This window comes from Vicugna pacos, chromosome 27 (genome assembly GCF_048564905.1).
Source record: "Vicugna pacos chromosome 27, VicPac4, whole genome shotgun sequence".
Taxonomy (NCBI): domain Eukaryota; kingdom Metazoa; phylum Chordata; class Mammalia; order Artiodactyla; family Camelidae; genus Vicugna; species Vicugna pacos.
In genome coordinates, this window is record NC_133013.1 from 19,226,044 (window position 1) to 19,251,238 (window position 25,195).

Consider the following 25,195-nt stretch of genomic DNA (forward strand, 5'->3'; position numbering starts at 1 on the left):
AAGGAATACCCTTTGTATTCAGAACATTATTTGGACCCTCTAGGCTTATCCTCGCCAGTAAAAGCATGGAAAAAAAGGGAACAGATCGGGGCCCAACTTGAGCCGCTGATGCCCAGGTTCAGGTTTTCTCTATTTGGAGAACTTAAAGGTAATAGCTGTAGAAATTTAGAAGGGAGCAGCAGACCCACTAAAGATCACTTCTCAGATCAAATGGGTGTTTTGATGGCATAAAAGATGTGCTTTCTGACGGAAGCTCTTGTCACATTTACTACAGTGGAAAGGTTTTTCTCCTGTATGTGTTCTCTGGTGTGTGAGAAAGTGGGAACGCTGATTGAAGGTTCTGCCACACTCAGGGCAGCGATAGGGTCTGTCTCCTAGGTGGATTCGTTGGTGGGTGATGAAGTGGGAGCTCTGATTGAAACTCTTCCCACACTCGCCACATTTATAGGGCCTTTCTCCCGTGTGGATCCGCTGGTGCTTAACGAGGGCCGAGCTGTCGGCAAATCCTTTCCCACAGCTGTCGCACTTAAAAGGCCTCTCGCCTGTGTGTGTCCTCTGGTGCGTGACCAGATGTGAGCTCTGACTGAAGCTTTTGTGGCAGTAAGGACAAGTGAACGGCCTTTCCCCTGAGTGAGTGCCCATGTGAGCTACAAAGTGAGAACTATCTCTAAAGCCCTTCCCGCACTCCGGGCATTTAAAGGGCCGTTCTCCTGTGTGGGTTCGCTGGTGCTTAATCAAATCCGAGCTCTGGCCGAAACTCTCCCCACAGTCATGACACCTGTAAGGCTTCACTCCTGTGTGGGTCCTCTGGTGGGTGATGAAATTGGAGCTACGACTAAAGCTTTTATGACATTCGAGGCAAGTGTAGGGCTTCTCTCCTGTGTGGGTTCTTTGGTGCATTATGAGGTGTGGCTTCCGTCCAAAAGTCTTCCCGCAGTCCGGGCACTCGTAGGGTCTCTCACCCGTGTGGGTTCTCTGATGTTTGATGAGTGTTGAGCTGTCGCTGAATTTTTTCTCACACCCATTACATTGGTAGGGTTTCTCTCCTGTGTGCGTTCTTCGGTGGGTGACAAGGTCTGAACTCTGCTTGAAGCCTTTCCCACACTCGATGCATTTGTAAGGCCTCTCACCAGTATGAGTTCTTAGGTGTCTTATGAGATAGGAACTCTGGTTAAAGCTTTTTCCACATTCTGTACACACAGGCTTCTTTCCTATATATCCTTCCAGGAGCTTGTTTAATTCCTTCTCCTGTGAAAAGGGCTCCTGCCGGCCCTCTCCTGGGAGGGTTCCATGCTCCTCTTCTAATTCAAGACCCCCCTCCCAGTTGCCTCCCCAACTAGGAGTATGAGAAATATCTTTATTGGCCCTTTCTGAGGATGTTCCACATGGTTCTGTTGTTTCAGGAATGTCCTGATCAAGTTTTACCACCTGGTTCTTAAAGTCTGAAAAATAAACAGAAGTCACAGAGAATAAAGTTATCAGTTATCAGGAAAGATGATCAGAAAGCAGCAAGAAAGATTAAATTTAGTGTTTTTGCAACAGACCACATTTAATTTGATTTTGTGAAAAGTTTACTGAATATCATTGAGGTAACAGAAAACATGAATTCCAAACCCTTTTTATTTTTAGATGGTCAGGTGAATCTTGAGGTGACCTTGATGTCCTTCAAGAGTGTACTACATAGTGTCAAAATTAGGCAACACCTCTCAAAGATGTCAGAGTTTAGACAAAAGTGGAATGTTTACTTGAAATGAGGACTTCTTTGGTCAACTACTGAGTGCCCAAGAAGTCAAATTTAAACTTGTAACAGTAATAATGAAAGTCTAGGGCAGGATTCCAAATTCCTCATCTAAACAAGGGCTGAAATACTGGATTTCTGCCCACTGGGTAACACATCTCACCTGTGTGACTTTCCCTTAGAATTTTCCTCGCTTCAAAATTTTGGAGTGGCAGGACCCATGGCTCTTCTTTCTGCTCCAGCTGGGAGATTACACTTGGTCTAGAAATCCTATAAGGAAAGTGAACACAGTATGTTAATTTGAGCCAACCACACAAGCCCAGAGCAAAATGCAAGCCCTCCTCTTTCCCTAGACAGAGGAGAACACCCAGGGAAAATCTAATGTGTGTTTGGTCTCATTAAATGGGCAGCCATGATGAAGTGATTAAAACAGGGTGATCTCCCCACAAGGCTGAGAAAAAGCCCTTTCCCTCCCATTGAAAAAAAAATCAGACAGGTGATTGAAACTCTAGAATAAGCACAATAACTCATCTCTGAAGGCAAAAGGCTAAACCCGTGTGGAGAGATAATTTTATCAGAAAGCAAGCTACCATGACCTCACCCTTAGAAAGAATCAAGGAAGTTAACTGTAACTGTAATGTTTGGCTTTTAAAATTTCCCAGAAGGGCAGCAGTCGATACAGCCATGAGAAAAAGACAAACACTTATAAGAAAAAAAAATTTTTTTAAAAGGACATGAAACTTTTGTTTCACAAAAAGAAAAATACACGCTCACAAAAGAAAAATACACAAGCAGCGTATAAATATATGAAAAACTTTTAACCTCACCATTAAGAAAAGAAATTCAAATTTAAACCATGATACACTTAGGCGATCAAGGCAATTTAGCGGAGAGGTAGAGTGCAAACTCAAGAGTCATATTGCCTGGGTTTGAATCCCAACCCTGCCATACTAGCCATGTGACCTCAGAAAAGTTACTTAAACCGTGTCTCAGTGTATTCATCTATAAAATAGGGACAATGATAGGACCTACCTTACAGAGTTGTCATGAGGAGGAAGAGATAAGTCCTCAATAAATGTTAGCCATCATTATTACTTTACCTGGACTCTTACATTATAATACCTGCTGTGTTAGAATATGAAGAAATGGACACTTTCATATAATGCTCACAGGAATAAATGCATTGATTCAATCTTCTCAGAAGGCATTTGGCAAAAATACCAAATACCTTAGCAATGTAACTATTGTCTGTATTGTCTGGCCCAGCAATTCTAATTCTGGGAATTCTAAGGAAATTAAAAAAAGTAAAAAAAAAAAAGCTATGCAGAAGATATACTAATTATTAACTAATTACTCTTCAATAAATAAGACTTTTAAAAAGGCAGTTAGCGGGGAAAGGGTATAGCTCAGTGGTAGAGTGTGTGCCTAGCATGCACAAAGTCCTGGGTTCAATTCCCTGTACCTCCACTAAAGATAAAATAAATAAAAACCTAATTCCCTCCCTCATCCTAAAAAGGCAATTAGCTAAGAGATATTCATCACAATACTGATGAAAATTTGAAATGACCTAAATGTCCCTCAACAAGGAAATAATTACATTTAATTGAGCCATATGAAATTGCCACTTTATAGGTAAAAAGTGGTCAAAATATGGTCACATAAGTGGTTTAATGTAAATTACTGTATTTCATACAACAAAATACTAAGTGGTTATTTTAAGTAATGTACAGAAAGATATTTATTGTTGTCAAAATATTCACAATACAACATGTAAGAAAGTAAGACATAAAACTGAATATACAGTGTGATCCCAATTTTTTTCTTTTTTTAAATTGTATATATACTTAAGAAAATGGCTGGAAAGATCATAACTTCAGTCGTGGGATAGATGACTTTTATTTTCATTTTGCTTTTCTTTTTCTTCAATGAGTATATATTCATTGTATAACGGATATGAAGTTAAAGCAAGAAGAAGGGGTAGCCATTGTATTTTAGAAAGGGCACTGGAGGTTTTTTTTTTTTAAGTGACAGAAAAAAAACAAAACAAAACTATGGGGAGAGCTCTCCCTTTTCCACAAAGACCTGGTAGGACTCTCACCTCTAACACTTAACTTTGAGTCTCAGGGTCCTGAGCTGGAAAAGAGGGATGAAAAATACACACATCAAAGGGTTATGGTGAGATTAGCAAAGAAATCTGCAAACCACAAATTGCCATAAAAATGGAAGTCATTCTTCTTCTGCCAGGGAGGCAACTACTCCCACAGACATCTGGAGCTCTAACAGACCACCATCCCTAGAGAGCATTTAGACCTGGGCCTTCTCAAAATATCTGCCTTTAATCTAAAGGAGAATAGCATCCTTACCCTTTGAGAGCCCAGTCTTCTAACCGTGCTGGGTGGTATTCTTGAAGAGGTCTCTCAAAGCAGTGTCCAGGTAACCCACTCTTCCCTGAAGTCCCCAGCCACATCATTGAGGGTCATTAGTTCCTAAAGCAAGAGATCACAGTATACATCAGTAGCTTCTCTTGATATTCTCACCATTACCTCAAAACCAAAAGACAGCCACTATGACCACTAGGATACCCAAACAAAACCCACCTGACCTGAAGAGCTCTGAAGTAAATGCTGTCAACCACAGAAGGGTTGCTTTTCTTATTCTATTTTTACATAATTTTTCCCTGGGCTAACTTTCTCAACACAAAGCAAGGCCTGGACCTCCCAGATACATCTACAGACCCCTCAGTCTTTTGGAGACATTAACTTTTTGAGGAACAAATTGTCTATGATGGACAAGATAAACAGAGCAGAGAGTGTGCAGGTATAACTCGATTTTTGGAAAGCTTTGGATTCTCTCCACCTACATCTTTCTTAGCTATAGGAAACTACTTCCTTAGTTATACTCATATTAGTTATGAGAACAGCTGACTTTTCCTGGCTTGTAGATTTGGTGTCAACCTCAAGGGACAGACTATGCAGAAGCCCTAAGGGACCTGCCCCAGTATCATTCTATTTCAAGGTTTAATGCAGTCAGAAATGGAACTTAAAAAGAGAAGTTTTTTTAAAAACAACATGGATAAGCTGTAAAATTAAGTGAAATTCAATGCGGATAAGCACAAAAAAATTTCCTGGGTGTTGAAAACAATCAGTAACACATTAATAAAATTGACATAAGTCTCATGAAAAAATTATTTGGGGGGAGAGGGTCAGGTTACTGAATGAATCAGTAATTTATTCAGCAGTCAATATGTTGTAAGGCACTAGGAGTCACAAAGAAATATAAGATAATGTTTGTTTGTTTTCCCACTTAAAGAGTTTCCAATAGAAACCAACCCAAGTCAGCCAGCTGAACCTGCAACAAAGAATTCTTCATTTCAGTGGAGGATGGACCAGACTGCGGTGAGGAAATTTTACTCTTTCACATCTTTTGTCTCACCCATCAAAGCACCTGGGTATTACTAGAATACACACACTTTTCATGGAAATATTTATGTATTTACAGACATTGCTATGGGTCACTTACAAAGTACTGAGTTTTCAAGAACTTAAAAAGCGTAGGAATACATTTCATCTCTGGCTTAAAATCTTAACGAACAGAGATAATGTTAGGAAGTGAAACCTGTAACGAGTTTTGAGCATACATTTTATTTCTACATTCATTACAAAACACAAGAGCAGGGCCCACCTTCAGGAGATAGCGGAATGCGGGATGCGGGGCAGGGTAGGGGTTGAGGGGATAGTTCTTAGCCAGGGTTAGAGAAGCCCAGTTTCCCACCTTCTCTTGTCCCCGTACAGGTGACCTCAAAGGCCCTAGAGAGCTGAGGTGCTGTGACTAAGTGCCATTGTGGGAAGCACCAGTTTGTTCACTGGGTTTATTAATAGGAACATGACCGCACGGGTAGGGCCGACAGGCCCTAATCTGGGTGCAGCGGTCAGAGGGTCGCAAGGCTGAGCAAACCCGGGGACCACCATCTAGGAGCAAAAAAAAAAAAAAACAACCCAAAAACAAAACAAAAAAACCCCACAAAACATTGATTAAGAGGATGAGCTATCCCGACGCTGGCAGAGAAAACTGCAGCTACCTCTCCTCACTCCTCAGCAAGACTCGCGGGTTCCGAAAGGCGAGCGCGGGGACCGGGCAGAGACGACTTCGGGGCGGCGGACGAGCCCCATCCACGCCCCTCAGCAGCGACCCGGCTGCAGCCGCACTCTCCCTCCCCGGATCACTCACCTTCCCGGGCCCAGCCGGAGATGGAGCACAAAGTGTGTCCTCCACCGCCGGGCCGCACCGGGCCCGCAACGCCTTGGCGGTCCCTCCCAGAACCCGGCCGGGATTCGTGACAGGGCTGTGGGGACACAGGTGGGACTCGGCTCGACAGCCAGCCGCCGGAAAACACCGCCCCCACCCTCTTTCCATTGGCTTTTCAGTGTCTATGACGAGACATCTTCCCCGTCCATAGGCTGATAGAGCGTTCAATCACCGCGGAGCCTTTTGGGAAATGTAGTCCCGCGCAAGACCTCAAAGGATTAGGAACCCGCCCCCGCCCCCCCGCCCCCGCCCCCCCCCGCCCCCAGTTCCCAGCGATGACAAATGCTAAACCCAGTTGCCAAGCTACCTGACCGCTGGAACCGCCTCTTCGGAGCTAAGAAGGAGATCCAGAGACAGTACACCCAGAGAGGGATATGCAGATGCGAACCTCCGGGCCTCACCTGATTAGCGCGGAGCAGCCTTGTACAAACCACGGCATCTCCCGCGCTTTGGCACCTAGCGGTTCCAGAGCGCGCAGCATCTCATCGCGCTGACCCTACTGTCCAGCCTCCTTCGACCGGTCCCTGGCCCTACCCGACGGCGGCCAGAGCCTGAATGGTGTCTGCAGCCGGCCAAGTTCCAGGCCAACTCAGACTGGGCATAACAAACCCCAGTCAGGAGACTTTAGTGGAAAACAGACGTTCTGCTTCCTTCTTTTAGCAGCACAAAGGCATATCCCCTTTCCACTGATTAACAAATCTGTTAATAATAGCCAGAGGAGGCCTGCAAGGGCATCAAGTATTCTAGGAAAAGTGGTACTGGAGTCCAAACGGTGGAAACTCCTGGATCTTATGTGAGAGCCAGGGTTCACTTTGGGAGTGAGGGGGTCTGATTGTGGGAATGCCCTACCTAAAAAAATAATAGAAGCCTTTTCTTACAAAAAAAAAAAAAGCATGTGTACTGTGTTGATTTACTGCAATTTAAAAACAAAAAGGGAAGTACATTTTGTGATGGACTGTAAAAACCTCAGAATTACAAGCCAATGAGCTAATGTAGAAGACTCCTTCAACCATTCCTTAAACAAATATGTATGGTGCATCTTCTAGCAAATATTCACTGGAAATGTTCTGTACCCAAGACTGTTATGGGACTGTGGTTACCCACAGGAATCACACATGATCCTTGTTTTCATGAAGCTCACAGCCCAATAGGGAAGATAAACCATAAAAGACACAAAAATACAAAGTAATATTTTGTCTTTTCTTTATATAACCAGGGACATCTTCGTTAGTATTTGCTATGTAATTGTAGTCATCTGCAAAATAGCCACAACAGCAGTTTGGGGAATTCTGTCCACTAAAACAAATGTCTAGTTTTACTTAGCAGGAACAGCAAGGAACAATCTCTAGTTTTAGGACATTTTCTTAGAGATTTCTGGAACCCTTCATGCTACATAGCATCAAGAAAGTCTTGGGTACTCCCTCTGACCTTCCTTCTGCTCAGTTCATCTGTGGCTGCCCTTCCCACCCTGCTGTGACTCCCTCAGGTTGACACAGGGATGCTCTATGGGTCAGTCTCCTATAACAGTTCAAAAAATAAATAGGCTGTAATTTCCTTTATTACAGCTTTTCTTTCAACCTCTCTGGGGTTCTTACCATGACTCCCCATCCACCTCCTTGATGATGCATTTCCTGGTCTACTTTTAATGGCTGCCTGGAAGAACATCTATAAGGAACCTCACTTGGCTGTATGTGAGAGGAACCCAACAAACTGTGGTTTAGCCAGATCAGAGGCTATTTTTCTCATGCATCACGAGTGTGCAATATAGGACTCGTACAGGAACTCTGGGATGACCTCAAGGATCCAGGTATCCTCTGTATGTATGTATGTATGTATGTATGTATGTATGTATGTAGTGAATATTTGTCATTTGTCTGCCGGCAAATATCCTTCTATGGGAAACAGCCGCTGAGCTGACATTATAAAACAGCACCAGGGGTTCAGATGGGACCTGCCGTCTCATTACGTGACCCTCCCTCCATCACCAGGGTTCAGATTAGAGGTGGCAATGACCAGCACTGAGGCAGTCACAGAACCAGGCCACCTTGCCCATGACGATTTACCAAGGAGCATGCAGGTAACTGAAGCTCCGCCTGTCAGGGACTTTCCCTGGGACTTTTTGAGCTGGAACTAAAGGAACAAGACCTTTTCCTGTGTGGAGGTGAACATGGGAAGATGTGCAGCTGCAGGCTTCTGGCAGCCAAGTTTCCCAGCAGCCGAGCTGTAGTCTGAGAGAATGAAGTGCAGGCAGAGACGGGGGCGGGAGCTAGAGGCCAGGAGGCAGTCCTGAGAATATTTGAATCTTTGGTCACTAAGGCCAGAAATAACCCTGACTTTTCTTTGGTTTGTTTTATGAGTCAATAAATATTCTTTTCTTGACTAAGCTAGTTTGAGTGGTAAAGTTCAGGCACTTGAAATTTTAAAATTTCCCCTAATGCATCATTTCTATTTTTAAAAAAATATCCAAGAATGTCTATACACACACACATACACACACGTATATATACATAAACATAGAAATAGTTTTTGTTCATCTGTATTTTAAATATTCCCCAATAAACATATTAATTTTTATGCCATATTTTAGAATGACCCATTTAAGCTTACTCAGTGAAAAAAGTTCAGATAACTCACATAGAAGGGAATAAAATTAGAAACAAAATGAGCAACTTTCATCCTAGTTAATAATTTTAAAAATAGCAAAATTATTTTAAGCTCTTTTAAGCCATATCACTACCAGGATAATTAACCAATTCAGCTCCTTGGTAGAGAGTCAAAACAAAGCATCCAATGCCTAGATCTACGTGATAAAAAAGGAGGAGGCAGGGATTATTGCCAATTGGTATAGTAATGAGGTAGTTTTCTTAAGAAGTCCCTCTTTATAGAAGATTGAGTTTGGCATGTCCTTGTTTGGAGGGAGGCCTGAGATTTCTAGAGGGCCTCACCACCACCTCCTGCCAAGATCTGGGAACTAACTTCATTTCCTGTCTCTGGTAACTCGACATCCCTAATAAAAGACTTTTCTGTGTACTGTGAACCATATGAGGAAGGCTTTGTGACCCTCAGAGGCTAATTTTTGCAAGACAGAAATTCTCTATTTAAAAATGCATGTGGAAATCACATATTCCATCACCATGGGGGAATTTCCTATTTCCTCTAACAAAACACTCATTTATTTTTATGAGTATATAAGTAATATGCATTCACTCATTTTTGAAAAACTAGAAATGTAGATAAGTAAAAAGAAGAGAGAAATCCTGTCATTCACTAAAAAAACACTGTTAATATTTTACTGCATGTCTGTGTGTGGATGTGTGTGATAGAAAATTTTGGCAGAAGCTAGAGTTCACATTATCTCTGGGGAGGAGGGGAGACTCCTTCCTTTCTTTCCCTACTCCATTTCTTCTCAAGTGTATGGGCACCTGGTGTCTTTTCCTTTATTATTCGAAGGAGGAGAGAGATTTTGTTTGTTTGTATGTTTGTTTGCTTGTTTGGAGGGGAAGGTAATTAGGTCTATTTATATATTTGTTTAATGGAGGTACTGGGGATTGAACCCAGGACCTTGTGCATGCTAAGCACATGATCTACCACTGAGCTGTACCCTCTCCTCCCCCCCAATTTTTTTTTTTCAGAGAGAGTAGATTTTTGATGCAGAGGGGCCTGGGGAGGAGAAGAGAGAAAGACAGTTTGGGGAACAGTCTGGCGTCTGGCTTATTTCGTCTGCTGCCCCACGACAGTAGACTGAGAAATGGAGAGAACAGCGGCTGATGGAGACCTTGGTCACTGGCAGTCCTCTTTGGTGGAGCAGCTCTGACTCAGGTCCGCTGCAGATGGGCCAGGGGTGAGGAGGAGGATGGGGGACATGGGATGAGCAAAACAATGATGCCACGTCTAGGGATTCCAAGAAAAAAAAAAAGGAAAGATTTTCCAGATGAGGGTGGGGAAGGACACTGAGGGCTTGGAGTCAAGGAGGTGGGATTTAGAGAACAGCTCTCAAACATGAACGTGCATATGAATCACCTGGGGAGTGAGCTTTTTTTTTTTTTTTTCCAAATTTTCCCTTTTAAACACCTTTTATTATTTTGATCACTTTTCCTTCAATGATGTTAATGACAGCACTCTATTTACAGGGGAGCTTTTACTTTACATTCACTTACATGGATGATCCAAAATAAATCCAACAGACTTTTAAACTGTACTACTTGGGGAACAATAAATAACAGATGGCATTTCTTTCTAACATAATGATTTAAGCAGTATTTTCTTTTCCTATCCTGTGGGAACAAAAGGAAACAATATATGAACTTTTTAAAGGTTGCAAGCAATGAGCTATATTTGGCTTCATTTCAAAAACTTTTTGGAGATAAAGTTCATGTAACATAATATTCAAAAAATGTAAATGTACAGCTCAGTGGTTTTTAGTATATTCACAATCTTGGGCAACCATCACCACTACCAGATTCCAGAACATTTCTATCACCTCATAAAGAAACCCCTTACTCCTAAGGCCATCCTTCTCCCATTCTCTAAGCAAACACTAGTCTGCTTTCTGTCTTATGGATTTGCCTACCATGGATGGACATTTCATATGAATGGAATTATACAATATGTGGCCTTTTGTGCCTGGCTTCTTTCACCTGACACAATGTTTTCAAGGTTTGTCCACATCCCAGCATGTATCGGTACTTCATTCCTTTCCATGGCTGCATAATATTCCATAGTGTGACTATACCATATTTTGTTATTCACTCAGCAGTTGGTGCAGGAGCTTGCATTTTAAATACATATTCTGATTCAGCAGGTCCAGAGTGGGACCTGGGATTCTGCATTTCTAGGAATTTCCCAGGTGTTGTCTGATACTGCTTGTTCAAGGATAGCACTTTGAGAAGTGAGGATGTAGACTCTAAAGACTGCACTTTAGAGCATCACAATTTAGGATATTAATATAAACACACACCTTGAACATACTGGCTAAACACACATACATATATACACTTAAAACAAAAAATGATAAAAAAAAAAGAGTGGAATCATGCTGTTATGCTTCTCTTGTCTAGGCTAATGAGGTATCTATTAATCTTTAGCAAGGAGTTCTGCCTTTGTTAAAGCCTTTACTCACCATGATCCCATGAAAGAACTTCTGTTTCACAGCCTGGACTGGACCTCAGCAAAGATTTTCAGACACTGATCCCTATAAGCGACTAATGGTCATGTTAATCATAAGGAATGCTTATTACAATGGAAATATAAGATCCCCTGATTTATGAAGTTGCTAACTGCTCTTCCTTTCATGGATCTTTCCCACAGGAGATGGGAGTGCTCTCTTTGTGAGAACATTTCTGGGCTCATGATATCAAGAGACATGTCAATACACATCAGCCTAAACAAATTAACATGTTTCATCTAACATGCCACTTAAGTATCAGCAAGAAAGGGAATGAAACTCCCAGTTAAAGTCTGACATGCTGTCAATTGTAAGGTGCATCCTGATTTCAGTGATGCTAAAAGGTAATAATGTGCATGTCAGGGTCAGTGAAATATGGCAACGTTCCCATCTGTACCAGACTCCCTTTGTGCGCCATTACATTTGCCTTGCTTTCTGGCCAGAATGCTAGCAATGACTCGCTCTGTGATGGCTGCTCCAGGTTCCTCATGTAACATGAGGGCATGAAGCAACAGTGCCTGGTCCCATACCAGCATCTGTGCTTCCATTCTCTGCCAGGTGGGTTCCCTATTGCTGCTGATGTGAGAGACTCAGTGGACCACCTCACAATCCACAGTTGCACCTTGACTCGCCCGGCAGGCCAGCATTTGGCCACAGAGGCTGCCACTGCTGTCTTAGGTTCCAAGCTTTCCCTGTGGCTGCCGGGTAGGGCTGCTCAACTCATAAGAGAGGAAGAGTTGACACAATGAGGGGCAAACTTTGTCCAGGGGAGGAAGGGCGCCTATAGATAAGTGTATCTCTCCTCCTTGCCCCTTCCCCACACCGTGGCCCCCTGCCACAGAATGCTCAGAGATGCAGAGGCTTTACCTGGCTTCTCAAAGATGTCCTGTGATTCCCCGGAAGCAATTGTGTTGCAAAAGCAGTGGCCAGCACAGTAATGCCTGCTCTTATATTGGCTCCTCCTCTTTCATTTACTCTCCTTTTCCACTCACTCCTGCCTCGCTGGGAATATACACTCCCCTGTAAAATGCTGGTGTATAAACTTTGCCTCAGGTCCTGTTTTCTAAGGAACCCAGACTGAAGCGCCGTTTCAACGTCAGCTGAGGGATGGATTTGGGGAATTTTGTGGAAATAGAGCCATGTACCAATGTGAACAGGGAAAGAAGGAGGGTGTGAAAGAAGAGGAGAGGTAGCAGAAGCATTCTAGAATTTTCCAAGACATCAGTATTAAGACATAATGATTTTTTACTCACAAAAGATGTTAGGTATAGGTGTCTTTTTTTTTTTGAGGGAGGTAATTAGATTTATTTGTGCAGTATATTGTGTACGTGTATTTGCATGCAATATATTGTATATGTGCAGTCAAATTGTAATGATTCTACCTAATAAAAATGAAAAATGAAAAAAAAACTGATGGGGGTAATTAAGTCTATTTATTTATTTGATGGAGGTACTGGGGATTGAACCCAGGACCTTGTACATGCTAAGCACACACTCTACCAATTGAGCTATACCCTCTCCCCTAGATATGAATCTCTTTATGCTTAGGTGAACAGCTCCTATCTTCCCTTAGAAGAGAAGAGTGGACCCAACATCTGACTTGTTAGAGATTAACGATAGCAATAATAATAATTAATGATAATAATAGTTCCTTTGACCCAGCATTTCCATGTCTAGAAATTTATCCTACAGACACACCTGTGAAAATGCACAAAGTTGTATATACAAGATAATCTTATATCATTTGTCATAATGTTTATATTAACAAAAGACTAGAAACAACCTCATCAATAGGAGAACAGCTAAATGAATTATAATATCCCCAGGTCAGGAAATACTATGCAATCATTAAAAAATGAGGCAGCTCTAACTGTTCTGATGTGGAATGCTTTCCAGGATATATTACATGGGGGAAAAAAGCTATGAGCAAACATAATATGTAGTCTACTAACATTTACATTAAAAATAGGATCCGTATCCATATTCCTATAATTCACAGACTACCTCCGGAAGGCTACACAAGAAACTGCTAAGGGTGGTTACTTGTGGGAAGGAGAACTGGGAGGGAGCCTGTGTCCTGAGGGATGGAAGTGGGAGTGAGACTTACTTTTCACTGTTCATTTTATTTCTATTTTTTAACCATGTGTATTAGTACCCAATTGCCTAATTTTTTGAGTGCTAAGTGCTTATCTCACTCTATGAAGTGGGAACAATTATTATCCTCATTTTACAAGGAGGAAACTGAGGTGTAAGAGATAAGAGATAAAGTGACTTGCCCAAGGTCTCACAGCTAAAGCTGCTGAGCCAGGATTCAAAACCAAATCTAACTCCAAAATCTAGGAGGCACAACTTGTCCTGACTTGCCTGGAATTTTCCCAGTTTTAGCAGAGAATATCCCACATCCTGGAAAACCCTGGAAACCTATCCTGGTTTTAAAACTGAAAGCCCAGATCTTGAAAACTCCCTTAGACCTGGACAAACTGGGATAGTTTGTCACACACCAAAACCCCAGATCTTGGCTACTTGGCTCTGCTACCTCCCTGATGAACTAACATGTTCCATCAGATCCAGCATTTACAGGGCCTATAAACTTGTAGTTACACCTGTGGACGCCCTTTAAGGCCCCTCCCCCTCAAGGCCACGCCCTCCTTCTCTGAGAAATCCCCTCCCTGCTAGACTGGATCCCAGGAGTCAGTTTTGCACCACACAATCGCCCTTTTCACTTGACAGGTTGTTGAATGGGAGAGGAGATTTGGTCTAGCTCAAAAACTCAGTGGCCACAGTCGAATTCTCTCTACCAGAAATACAAACCCAGGACTTACAAGACTCCTATCCAAAGGTGCGAGACCTGTGAGAATTTTTAAACTTCTTGGAATTAGTTGCCATCATTTTAAATTGGGATATTTTATGAATATCTTGAAAACTTAGGAGATAAGGTATCACTGGGCTGACACTGGCCTTGACTAGCACTGAGCAGTGGGCTGCCCCCCGCAGGTGGGATGAACCCTCCTCTTCTCCAGTCCTCACTCTTCCCAGATGTCTTCCCCTGGCCCCCCTCACCATTTCATGTTACTGCATGGCTCTTATGAGCATTTGCTTTTTTCACCTTTATACATATTGTTCTGTAACTCTCTTTTTTCACTTAAAAACATACCACAGCATCCTGCTATGCAAATCCGTACTGATCTACCTTATCCTTTTTCATAGGTACAGTCCATTTTCATTCCATATTGCAAATTTGCCTACTCTCGAACATTTATTTGTAACCCCCAAATCAATACTCACGGCACTTCCAGGGTCATTGTGGACAGGGACAGAGCTGCAAAAAACTTGAGTCACTTGACTAGCATGTTCCCAGCTGAGGTTGAACAAGGCCATGCTCTGCCTTCCTGCTTCAGCTCTCGTACTGCAAATGAGTGTCCTTTGTTGGGCCAATTTAATGCCACGTTTTTTGTGTTTTTGTGTTTTTTGTTATTGATTTCACTTTTTAAATGACCCCCAAGCGTAGTGCTGATGTGTGTGCTATCTAATGTTCCTAGGATCCAGAAGACTGTGACGTGACTTATGGAGAAAATATGTGTTAGATAAGCTTCCTTTGGGCACGAGTCATAGTGTCCCTGGCTGTGACTTCTTTGTTAATGAATCAGCAATACCTTATACTTAGCAAGAGGAAATTGGCCAATCTGTACATAAGGCTGCTCCAGAAAGTACTAAAGACATTTAAAACTCATGATGAAGCTATAGAGGAGACAGAAAAGTGGGTAAATTTGTAGATTCATGAGATGACAGGCAGTAAAACAACGGAGCTGACAGCACTGTTGTGAGGCTTGAAAGAAAGAAATTTATAGTCGCACTGAGTCAGGAAAATGTTACATACTTTCAGTGAGTTCTAGCTGGCTCAAACATTTCAAAAGGCAATAAGGGCATGAAAAATGTTAAATTTGCAGGCAAGCCTGGTCCTGCAGATCAGGAGGCTATGGAAAAAAATTTTAAATACCTGCCAAATGTTATATGGGAAAAAGGTCGTGTGGAAGAGCAGGTTTACATTACTGATGAGACCAACTTGTTTTACAAGGACATTGGCAAGCGAACCACATATACTGCAAATAGCCTCCAAAGTCCCACCTTTAAATCTTTGAAAGACCCCACAATCAATCATTTGTAAGAAATATGTATTAAATAAGGTGTCTTAATCCAAAGTAGGTCTTTTTTTTAAAATGGAGGTGCTGGGGATTGAACCCGCGTCTTGTACATACTAAGCATGCATTCCACCACTGCAAATTGTTGGTGTTATCTTTTTGTGGGGGAGAGGCAATTAGATTTATTTGTTTATTTTTATTTTAACGGAGGTACTAGGGATTGAGTCCAGGACCTCATACATGCTAAACACACACTCTACCACTGAGCTATATCCTCCCCCCAAATAAGGATTTTTTAAATAGAAACACACACAAAACAAGGTTATATGTTGATTGGTTGACAAAAATGTGACTAGAGGCTCCCAGGAACCTAACCCTGTATTTCCTCTCCGAGCAATGGTTCTGTATTTGCTAATTCAGTGCTTGCAGAGACTTTATAGAACGTAACGACTGTTGTTAAGAAACAAAATTCAACTGAGTAAATGTAAAGTTCAAAGTGGTTTTTTTCAACGATTTATAAATCAAGCAGCATCTTATCTAGCAAGTAGAAAGGAGTCCCAAAGAGCAGCAGAAAAAGAGGTTTTTGTAGACAAAGGAGGCAGGTACCAGGGATTATCATATAATGTACTAATGTTACAGACATTATAGTCAACCCACATATTCAATGCACCACACACACCAAGTTACCCAGAGCTGATATAGTCTTGCGGCAGCTCCAGGTTCAGCACCATCAGTAGCTTTCTGATGTCATCAAAGACCTAGGTTCTTTCTCTCTTTCTGCTCTGCCATCTCAAGCTGGCTCCCTATCTTGCCACAACATGGCTGCAACAGTTTCAGACATCACATCAGCTATGGAAAATCCATAGACAGAATGAAACCATCTCTTCAGAGTATAGGAACTGTTCCCAGGAGCCCCCACGCAGGTTACCTTTCTCATCTCCTAGGTCAGAATCGTGTCACTGTTCACCCTTCACACCAGTCACTAGCAAGGAAAATAGGGCCACCATGATTAGCTTAGTGTCTTCAAATAGGCCAGACAGTCCTACCTCAGGGCCCTTGCACTTCCTGGAATGCTCTTCCCTCAGACATCAGCAAGGCATGGCCCCTTTTCTTCTTCCAGTCTTTTCCTACTTCTCACCTTATCAGCAAGGCCTTTCTTGTTCACAATTACACCTCCAGCACTCTCTACTTCTCTTCTCTACTTTAGTTTATTCTAACATACCATGTACTTTACTTATTATTTAAATTTATTGTCCATCTCTTTCAGCCAGAGTGTAAGCTGGATGAGGGTAGGGATTTTGCTATTTTGCTCACTGCCAAATCATTAGCATGTCTTGGCACATATAAAGAACACTCAATAAATATTTGTTGAATGAGGGAGTAAACCATCTGGTTGAATTCCACCAGAATCCATCTATCAATTAATTATAAACTCACGTGAGGGAAAGAGGGGAGGTGTTTACTGACCTCCCCCAAACCCCAGCAATGCTTACACATCAACAGAGCAGCCTCACGGCCTCTCCACTGTCACCTACCAATCTTTGCTCCCCACACAACCGTGCCATCCAGATTTGGGGTTGCAGCTGCTCCATGGAAGGTGGCACAACTCAGTGGAAGCACAGTTCCCGATGCTGGTTGTGGTCATTCGTCTCACATGACCACACCACCCGATGGAGCCACACGGTAGCTGAGAACCTCTGCTCCAGGCCGCTCTGCAGCCTTAGGTGATGGCTTTGGACATGGCTGCCAGGCTCCTCTCATCCCAATGTCCTGCCCTCACCCTCAGTGACTTCAGGATACATGCTGATTCCACCTTCACCACCTGCGCTCATGGTCCTTTCACCTCCTCTGCTCCAGTGACTTACACCTCCAGCTGCTCAACCTCCCAAGGCCTGGCCACATGGGAGCCTGCTTCCACTTCAAGAGCCAGAGGGGCCTGTCCAGCCGGTACAGCTCCTACCCCAGTCCCGCTGCCATTCTCTCCCCTCCTGTTGTCCTGGGTTCTGCCATCTGACTGGCCTGGGGAGTGGGAAAAAGATGGGGAGACGAAGGAGGGACATAAACACCGGGCCTCAGTGCCCTGGGCTGCCCAGCTTGGGGAGAGTTTCCTCCCTCCTGTTGCTCTTTGAGGCCTGAGGGATTCCCTTACATACGTATAAAAACTTTCACATCACTAGGGAAATTGCTTAATTTCACAAATGTTTTAAGCCAACTGGGAACTCATTACTGGACATGAATGACAAGAGTGCTTGCCCTCCAGGAACTCCCCAACAGCTTACTGGTCCTCAAGTTTTAAGACCTTGAGAAGAAACTGAGGTGGAAAAACAAAACAGAAACAAACAAACAAACAAAAACATAAAGACTACAGTGTATGGACTCCACCTTGTTTTATTGGAAATTTGAGAATGTTCATGAATACATTTCTTTCTGTTTTCAGAGCACAGGAAGTATTTCTAACTTTTCTGGATAATTCATAGTTATGAACTGTTGGGTCTTGTCCTGGCCTTTTTAAATAAATTCAGTGTGACCTTGAAAATAAACTGTCTCCAGGCTATAATCTATTAACCCATGCCTTGAAAATGGGTGATGTTTAAAGATAAATTTTTAAAGAGGACACAATTATGACTCTCTTGCAGGTATAAAATGAACATGTGTCAAAGATTTTATTTAACTCATTAATTAATCAGGGAACCAATAACATGTTAACAATAGTTCACAACAAAAGTTCACAAGAGAATTCAAAGAATTACACGTACACTTATGTAGGCAGAAAAGGAATGCTAAAATGAATTTATAAATACATGCAAATGTATCTGCCCACAGATTATATGCAATTATCTGCAATAACCATTGCCTTTTATCAGACACAACTAATTAGTGATTCTATGGACAAGAATAATAGATCAAAGGCAAGAAAAGACAGAGATGTCACAGAAGGGTACCCTTAGAAAGACAGTAATTTGGGGGGGGAGGGGTCCATTTCAGTCTTTCACTTTTTTCTCACAGTGACCACTGGAGGAGATCAAGAAATTTGAATAAATGAAAAATTTAAATGTATACATCATGGTGTATATATTTGTTGAAACGCTGAGATGTGTACTTAAGATTTATGCATTTCATTGTATAAATTTTCCCTCAGTTAAAAAATTACAAATTGAGAAAACTTGTGGACATTAAAAATATTATTAATAAAATTAGAAATTAAGCAATACACAGAGACTGGCAGGGCATGAAACGGTTGGGCAGTAAGAATGAGACGTTAGAAACTGGCAAAAGACTCCTGGTGCTGAGGGAATGGAGTCACCTAACAGGCCTATGTCTGAAGGATCCGCGGGCAGTGTCACCTTGGTGAAAACGTGCTGGAGTGACAGAGAGTGACACCTTGTGGTGGTGAGGAGCAATTGCAGAAACAGCCACTGTGAGAGCTTGAGTGGTTTGGGGTTTTCTCCCACTGGTCTGAGTGTCCACAGGACTCTTTTGTGGGTTATGTAAACCCCAGGGTCCTGACAAGTACAAGAGAAGGGGGAGCTCCAAGAAGAAAGTAATTGGCTAACTCAGAAGTTAGAGGCTAGAGCTAGTTTTCTGGGGGTTTTTGGTTGTTTTGTTTTGTTTTTTTTAGAGCTAGTTTTTTCATTTACTTTGGAAAAATGTTTAAAGGCATCTTGACTGTTGTGGTACAGTTCATATTGGCCACATTCATATGTGTAGGAGAAAGAATGAAAGGAAATCCACCACAATGGTAGCAGGTTATATTTGGGTTAAGATTACACATGATTTTTACTACCTTTTTTTTTTTAAGGTTTCTGTATTTTCCAAAACTTCAACAATACATATATATCACTTTGCTTTTATTTTGTTTTTTTATGACAGAAATGTTAATTTTTCTCATAAAGGGTGTACAATAGTATGCTACTGTGGTTCTTAAATTTTTTATTATTTTTTGAAGACAATATTTTGGAGCTGTTTTAAGTTCACAGCAAAATTAAAGGGAAGGTACAGAGATTTCCTGTGTATCCCCTGCCTCCCCACATGCACAGCCTCCCCCATTATCAACATCCCCACCAAAGTGGTACATTTGGTACCAAGTGGTACATTGGACCTACACTGACACATTACAATCACCCAAAGTCCATAATTTACCTTAAGGTTCACTCATGGTGTTGTACGTCCTATGAGTTTGGACAAATAAATGTTCAATGACGTGTGTCCATCACTATAGTACCATACAGAATATTTTCACAGCCCTAAAAAATTTCTGGGCTCCACCTATTCATCCCTCCTTGCCCTCCTGCCCCAACTCTTGGCAAATACTGATCTTTTTACTGTCTCCATAGTTTTGCCTTTTCCAGCATGTCATACAGTTGGAATAATACAGAATGTGTCCTTTTCAGATTGGCTTCTTTCACTTAGTAATATGCATTTAATTTTCTACCATGTCTTTTCATGGTTTGACAGCTCATTTTCAGTGCTAAATAGTATTCCAATGTCTAGAGGTACCATAGTCTATTTATCCATTCATCTACTGAAGGACATCTTGGTTGCTCCCAGGTTTGAGCAGTTGTGAAGAAAGTTGCTACAAACATCTGTTTGCAGGTTTTTACGTGGCCATAAGGTTTCACCTCCTTTGCGTAAATACCAAAAAGTGTGATTGCTGGATCATGTGGTAAGACTATGTTTAATTTTGTAAGAAACCACCAAACTGTCTTCCAAAGTAGCTGTACTATTTTGTATTCCCACCAGCAATGAATGAGAGTTTCTGTTGCTCCACGTCTTTATCAGTGTTTTTTTTTAATACATAAAGTTTTAAGAGGAAAAAACACAAAATTCCTCAACTCCATTATTATTATTAAAGAAGTAAATAAATGCGTACACACGGTAAAATTTTTTTACATTTGATTTTATAGTTTCCTAAAATATAAAACCAAAAGTAAAAAAATCTCCCTCTTGTTTTCTAGTACCTCTTGATAAAATTAATCACCATTTACACTTTCTTGTGTATTCTATGCAGCAAGAAAAATTTATTAGGTAATCTGTCAGCACATGTATTAAATGTTTCTTTCCTTTACATTTTTTCACAAACTGTATCATACTATATGCACACCATTTTGCACCTTGCTTTTTTCACCCACTTGGAACTCTTTCTCTATTAGCATACAGAGATCAAACTCATTTTTTAAAAGACAGCTGAATTCTAAGGAAAGAGATTCCAAACATTAATTATCTAGGCCTCTATCCATAAACATTTAAATTATTTCAAATTTTTGCTATAAATATTGCAGTAATAAACATTACTGTATGTATCTGGACATATTTTTATGATTCTATCTACAGGTCATATTCCTAGCAATAGAATTGCTGGTTCTCCTTCCAAAATCTCTGCACCAGTTTATACCACCACCAATAGTATGACAGTGAATTATTTTTTTCTTCACTGTCAACATTCTTGTGTATTATCACACTTGAAATATTTTGCCAACACCATAGGAGAAAATGGCATCTATATTCGTTTTGATTTGCATTTTAAAAATTATTGGTGGGTTTGAGCTTTCTCTGTCTCTGTCTCTCTCCCTCCCTCTCTCCCTGTGACCTGCTTATTCTTATCCTTTACCCACTTTCCTATTAAGTTCTTGGTCTTTTTCATGATCACGTCTATAAACTCGTAGTAAATTAGAAATCAACCCTTAGTTTGTCACATGTTACAAATATTTCCCCCACTTTGTCGTTTCCTTTTGACTTCATTTATAGTCTATGATGCTTTTCGGATGTTTTTAATTTTGTGTGTTCAAATTTATCTTTATTTTTCTTCCTGATTTCTGAGTGCATCAGTTTATAATTCAAAAAAATTCAAGTTGCTCGTGTGAGTGTGTGTGTGTAAATTATATCAAACATACAATAGTAAAAGCCCACTAGGGGGAAAGAATATGGCACCAAACCATTCCCTGGGGAGATCTCTACCTCCCAGGCCATGTGGCTCAGTAAATCTCATAGTCACTGGCTTCATTAATTTTGTAAAATTTATGGCCAGGAGTATATTAGGAGCAGCAAAATGATTTGATGAGCCAGTTAGGGATCTTGTCTTAAAGCCTCTTTTGCACACCCAAGTGTATTGGAAGCTTTTACTAAAGGTTTCCAAAAATTTGCTTTTCTTTCCAGTGGTCAACTATTCTCGTTACACTATCCTTCCTATGCAGTAAGCAGCCTAAGAATTATGTGTATGTGTGTGTAATGTGTGTGTGCACATGAACATTCCTGTATTTCAATTTTTTTCCCTTTTTTCTTCCTATTTTTATAATTCGTCTTTACTTGTGATATCTGAGAGATCCTGAAGATTATGGAGCTAGATCTCTTCTAAAATACCCCTCTCGAGCCACCCCAGGCAGCTCCCGTGCCTCTGTGTCTTGGCAAGCACCACCCTACTTTGGGGCTTCCTCCTGAGTCATTCTGTCCAGCCCAGAGCACCCTTGTGTCTTCCCAGAAATATCCCTGAATAGAGCAGTTCAGAATAGGGCGTGGGAATGGGCCGGAGGTTGTAAATCCATTTTCCTACTTGGCACGAAGAGGTCAGAGGAGCCCGGGCCAGGCAGCTGAGAAAGAGAAGAGCTGGCGTGCCCCGAGGAACAACCTAAGGCCTTTTGGGCCCAAAGGGCCTCCCTCTGCCACACTAAATGCAAACCATTCAAAAAACAAAACAAAACAAAAACCAGGAAAAGATACTGGTCTTGTGGAATTAAAAAAAATAAAATGCATTCTAAACAACAACAACAAAAAAAATCCTGCTCTAGCTCTCCTTTTCACATGGCATGTGTTGTGTCATAACTTAAGTTCACAGTTGTTCGGTGACACATCCTTAGACTGAAGCTCATGCTTCCGTTTGTAAAATAAAAGTTTCCCCGATCCTATGCTCTAGTTCCTCTTCCCGTCTGGGCATTCCCGGGACCAGCCTCTCTTTAGTCCTTTCCTTCTCTTTAGGCCAGTTGTACAGCATCCTACAACACTGTCCCTTTAAATGACCTCTTCCCAGTCACATTTTGTGGCCCATCGCTGTGGCACAACTAGCAAAAATGAGACACAGCTTTCGTACAACCAGAGGAGTCTCCTTTCATACTTCGTCATTGTCATTGAGGAAGTAGGTGTGATTAAGCAATGATGGGGGTCTTGGTTAGGGGGAGTTACTTCCTGTGTCCTCAAGGTTCAAAGGCCCCTCCTGCCTCAATGCCTGGGCCTCATCTGCTCAGGTGTCATCGGCCCTGATTGTGACCAGGTGTCATGGAGAGTGCCCATGCCCCTCCTCATCTTTATCATCTCCATCAACTCGAGATGAGCTGGGAGCTCCCAAAAGGCCTTAGACTGAGCATTCCTTGGGTGAGTTTCCTTCTTGCTCAGCATCTAAAGACAAGTAGTGGCACATGTAGTTTCTGCCTGTCCAGTTTTTCCTAACAGGTCTTCACCAGATCAGAAAGCTCACCTTTGTGTGTGGTATTAGTAAGGAAATCTAGGAGCCAGATCCAATCCCCTCTCACCCTGGTGGGTCCAGGGAGTGGGCATGTGATTTAGACTCAATTAGCCACATGCTCATTTCCTGGTCTTGGAATCTTGAGAGGAAGGTAGGCAAACAGCGATGGTGTAACATCCCCAGGACTCATGGGGTGGGCAGACTAGACTGTTTCTGCTACTTGATTGTTGCTGTGGTTCTTAGGACTTGTTCTCAACCCTGATCCCTCAACTCCCATTTACTCTGTGAGTTCCTTGATATTCTTTCAGTAAGTCCCATTAGAGTTAGCCAGAGTAGTCCCCTGAAGTTTTTAACCAAGAGCACTCACTGGTAGAACAGAGCTTCTGTCACCCCTGTAGTTTGGTGGATGGAGAAAGGAATTGCTTGGAGGAGCAACCCTACTCCCTGAACTGTGCTGTGTTTCTGAATTTGTTTGCTGTCTCAGGCTGGTCTTAGGGCACTGGCTTGGGTTCCAGGACCACAATGCCAGAAAATGGTCTTAAATGTGACTTGCTCTCTATCTAAATGTGGGATGAGTTGACATTGGCCAGGACCAACTTCTCAGAGAATCAGGCACAGGACAGAAATGGTTGGATCCAGGATTCTCCTGTGACAAGTTTCTTGTGGTCATGGGTTGGCTTGGGATAGGAGAAGAGGAAAATGAACTCAGGCTGCTGGGAAGTTTCAAATGTATCCCACCCCTCAATCTCCAAACCCAACCACACAAATAATTTCCCATTTGTGTAAATTTCCATTCCCAGTGAGGATGGAAAAGTGGAGATACAAATTTTTGTTAATACACAAGATCATCTCATGAATGATCATCCTCAATCATTTTGGAGATCTTGCTCTCTAGGAATGCTGACCACTGGAGAGGTGGTGTCTAGGAATTCTGCATCCAGGCACTTACTGCACATTTCCCAGGCTAGCCTGGAGGTGGTGCTGTTTGCATGTGGTCACTTGGGCCCAATAATTTAAGATGCTACCGTGCCAGGGATGTAGCATTCAATAGCTGAACCTCACTTTGCATCCTTAAAAAAATTTTTTTAATGGAGCATACTGGGGATTGAACCCAGGATCTCATGCACTCTACTACTGAGCTATACACCACTCCCCCCTACTTTGCATCTTTATATTTAAAGAGGTTAATTAGTGGAAAATGAATGAAATTCAAATATCTTTGGAGTGGTGCAGAGAACTTTCTAAGAATGACACAAAACTCAGAAGCTATAAATAGACAAGATCGACAAATTTGACGGCATAAACATCTCAAGTTTCTGTATGAAAAAAAAACAAAAAAACAAAAAGCAAACTGAGAAAGATAGTAGCAACTTCTGTGACAAAGGAATCATTTTCTTAATATACAAGAGCTCTTATGAGTAAATCCAATTTAAAAAGTGGGAAGAAGATATGCACAATCAGTTCATGGGAAACGAGATTAAAATCACCAGCAAACACGAAACATTTCTCAAACACTCATAAAATGAAAACGAAACTTAAATGAAAATTAAAACAAATGTCATTTGATTGTGCGTGCCCCCAATGATTGCTCCGTATAAAAATACACAAATGTTCCATCACAGATCATTAAGAGTGTCTTTCTCTCCATTCTTATATTTCCTCCTGGGGTTTCCAGGCAGTTTCTCACCTGTTGTCATATGGTGATGGGGCAGCCATTTCTTCAAGGGCGCCAACCGTGGGAACACTACGAAAGAGGCCAATCTCCCACTCTCACCTCCTAGTGCTAAGACTGACAATAAGTAACATTGGGATAAGTACTAAAATGGAGACGTTGAAGAGGTGCGCTAGGGGCAGCGTCTCTGCCTAGGGAGGTGATGATGGAGTGGGCTCCACACAAGAGAGGATGGACGAAAGCATGGTAATTCTGTGGTACTAAAGGCAGGACAGGGCTTTCCTCCAGGCGCCGGAACACCACGTGAGAAAACAAAGGGGTGTCGTAAGACAGGTATGTGTGGATCTGCAAATTGAGGGAGGGGCGCCGGGCTCGGACCAGAAAGGACTTATTCGGTGCAGATTCCTTTCCTGCCCCCGGTGTGCGTCGAGGGGCCTAATAATATTACTTGCCACATAGTTCACAGCTGAAAGGGACCTCCCATCCAACTTTCCCTTTTTACAGAGGAAAGGACTTATGGAGGACTTAAAGAAGTGAAACGATCTGCTCTGGCCCACACTAGGGACTTGACGGCCAGTCGGCGCACTTTCCTACCTCTGGCCCTCCGGCACCCCGTAGGTTATCAACCCAAAGCTACGCACCCTGGCCCGAGGTCTCGGTCGGCTCGGCGGACTACATCTCCCACAATGCCCTCGGCCCAGCCTCCCTCCCGCCTCCCGCTGGG

At 42.1% G+C, this 25,195-nt stretch overlaps 1 protein-coding gene across 4 annotated transcripts; it reads right to left on the reverse strand.

Annotated features, from left to right (window-relative positions):
• On the reverse strand, positions 1-25,156 carry ZNF774 (zinc finger protein 774). 4 transcript variants are annotated; one of them, XM_072951187.1, is made up of 5 exons: positions 25,066-25,156; positions 24,487-24,588; positions 4,102-4,224; positions 1,902-2,008; positions 1-1,442 (listed from the first exon to the last, which is right to left on the reverse strand). In XM_072951187.1, the coding sequence occupies exons 3-5, from the start codon at positions 4,206-4,208 to the stop codon at positions 202-204; spliced, it is 1,455 nt and encodes a 484-aa protein (XP_072807288.1). In that variant the 5' UTR covers positions 4,209-4,224; positions 24,487-24,588; positions 25,066-25,156; the 3' UTR covers positions 1-201. The 4 variants fall into 4 exon arrangements, with proteins under 4 accessions (XP_072807288.1, XP_072807287.1, XP_006198487.2 ...); XM_072951186.1 differs by lacking the exon at positions 25,066-25,156 and having other exon boundaries at positions 24,487-24,919; XM_006198425.3 differs by lacking the exons at positions 24,487-24,588; positions 25,066-25,156 and adding an exon at positions 5,966-6,127.
• Between the last annotated feature and the right edge of the window lie 39 nt (positions 25,157-25,195).

Excerpts from the sequence above, each read along its gene's own strand:
- ZNF774 (XM_072951187.1), bottom strand. The coding sequence starts at position 4,208 with ATGATGTGGCTGGGGACTTCAGGGAAGAGTGGGTTACCTGGACACTGC. Across the intron at positions 2,009-4,101 it reads GAAGACTGGGCTCTCAAAGG|GATTTCTAGACCAAGTGTAA; the intron begins GTAAGGATGCTA and ends CTTTCCTTATAG. Across the intron at positions 1,443-1,901 it reads TCTAAGGGAAAGTCACACAG|ACTTTAAGAACCAGGTGGTA; the intron begins GTGAGATGTGTT and ends TTTATTTTTCAG.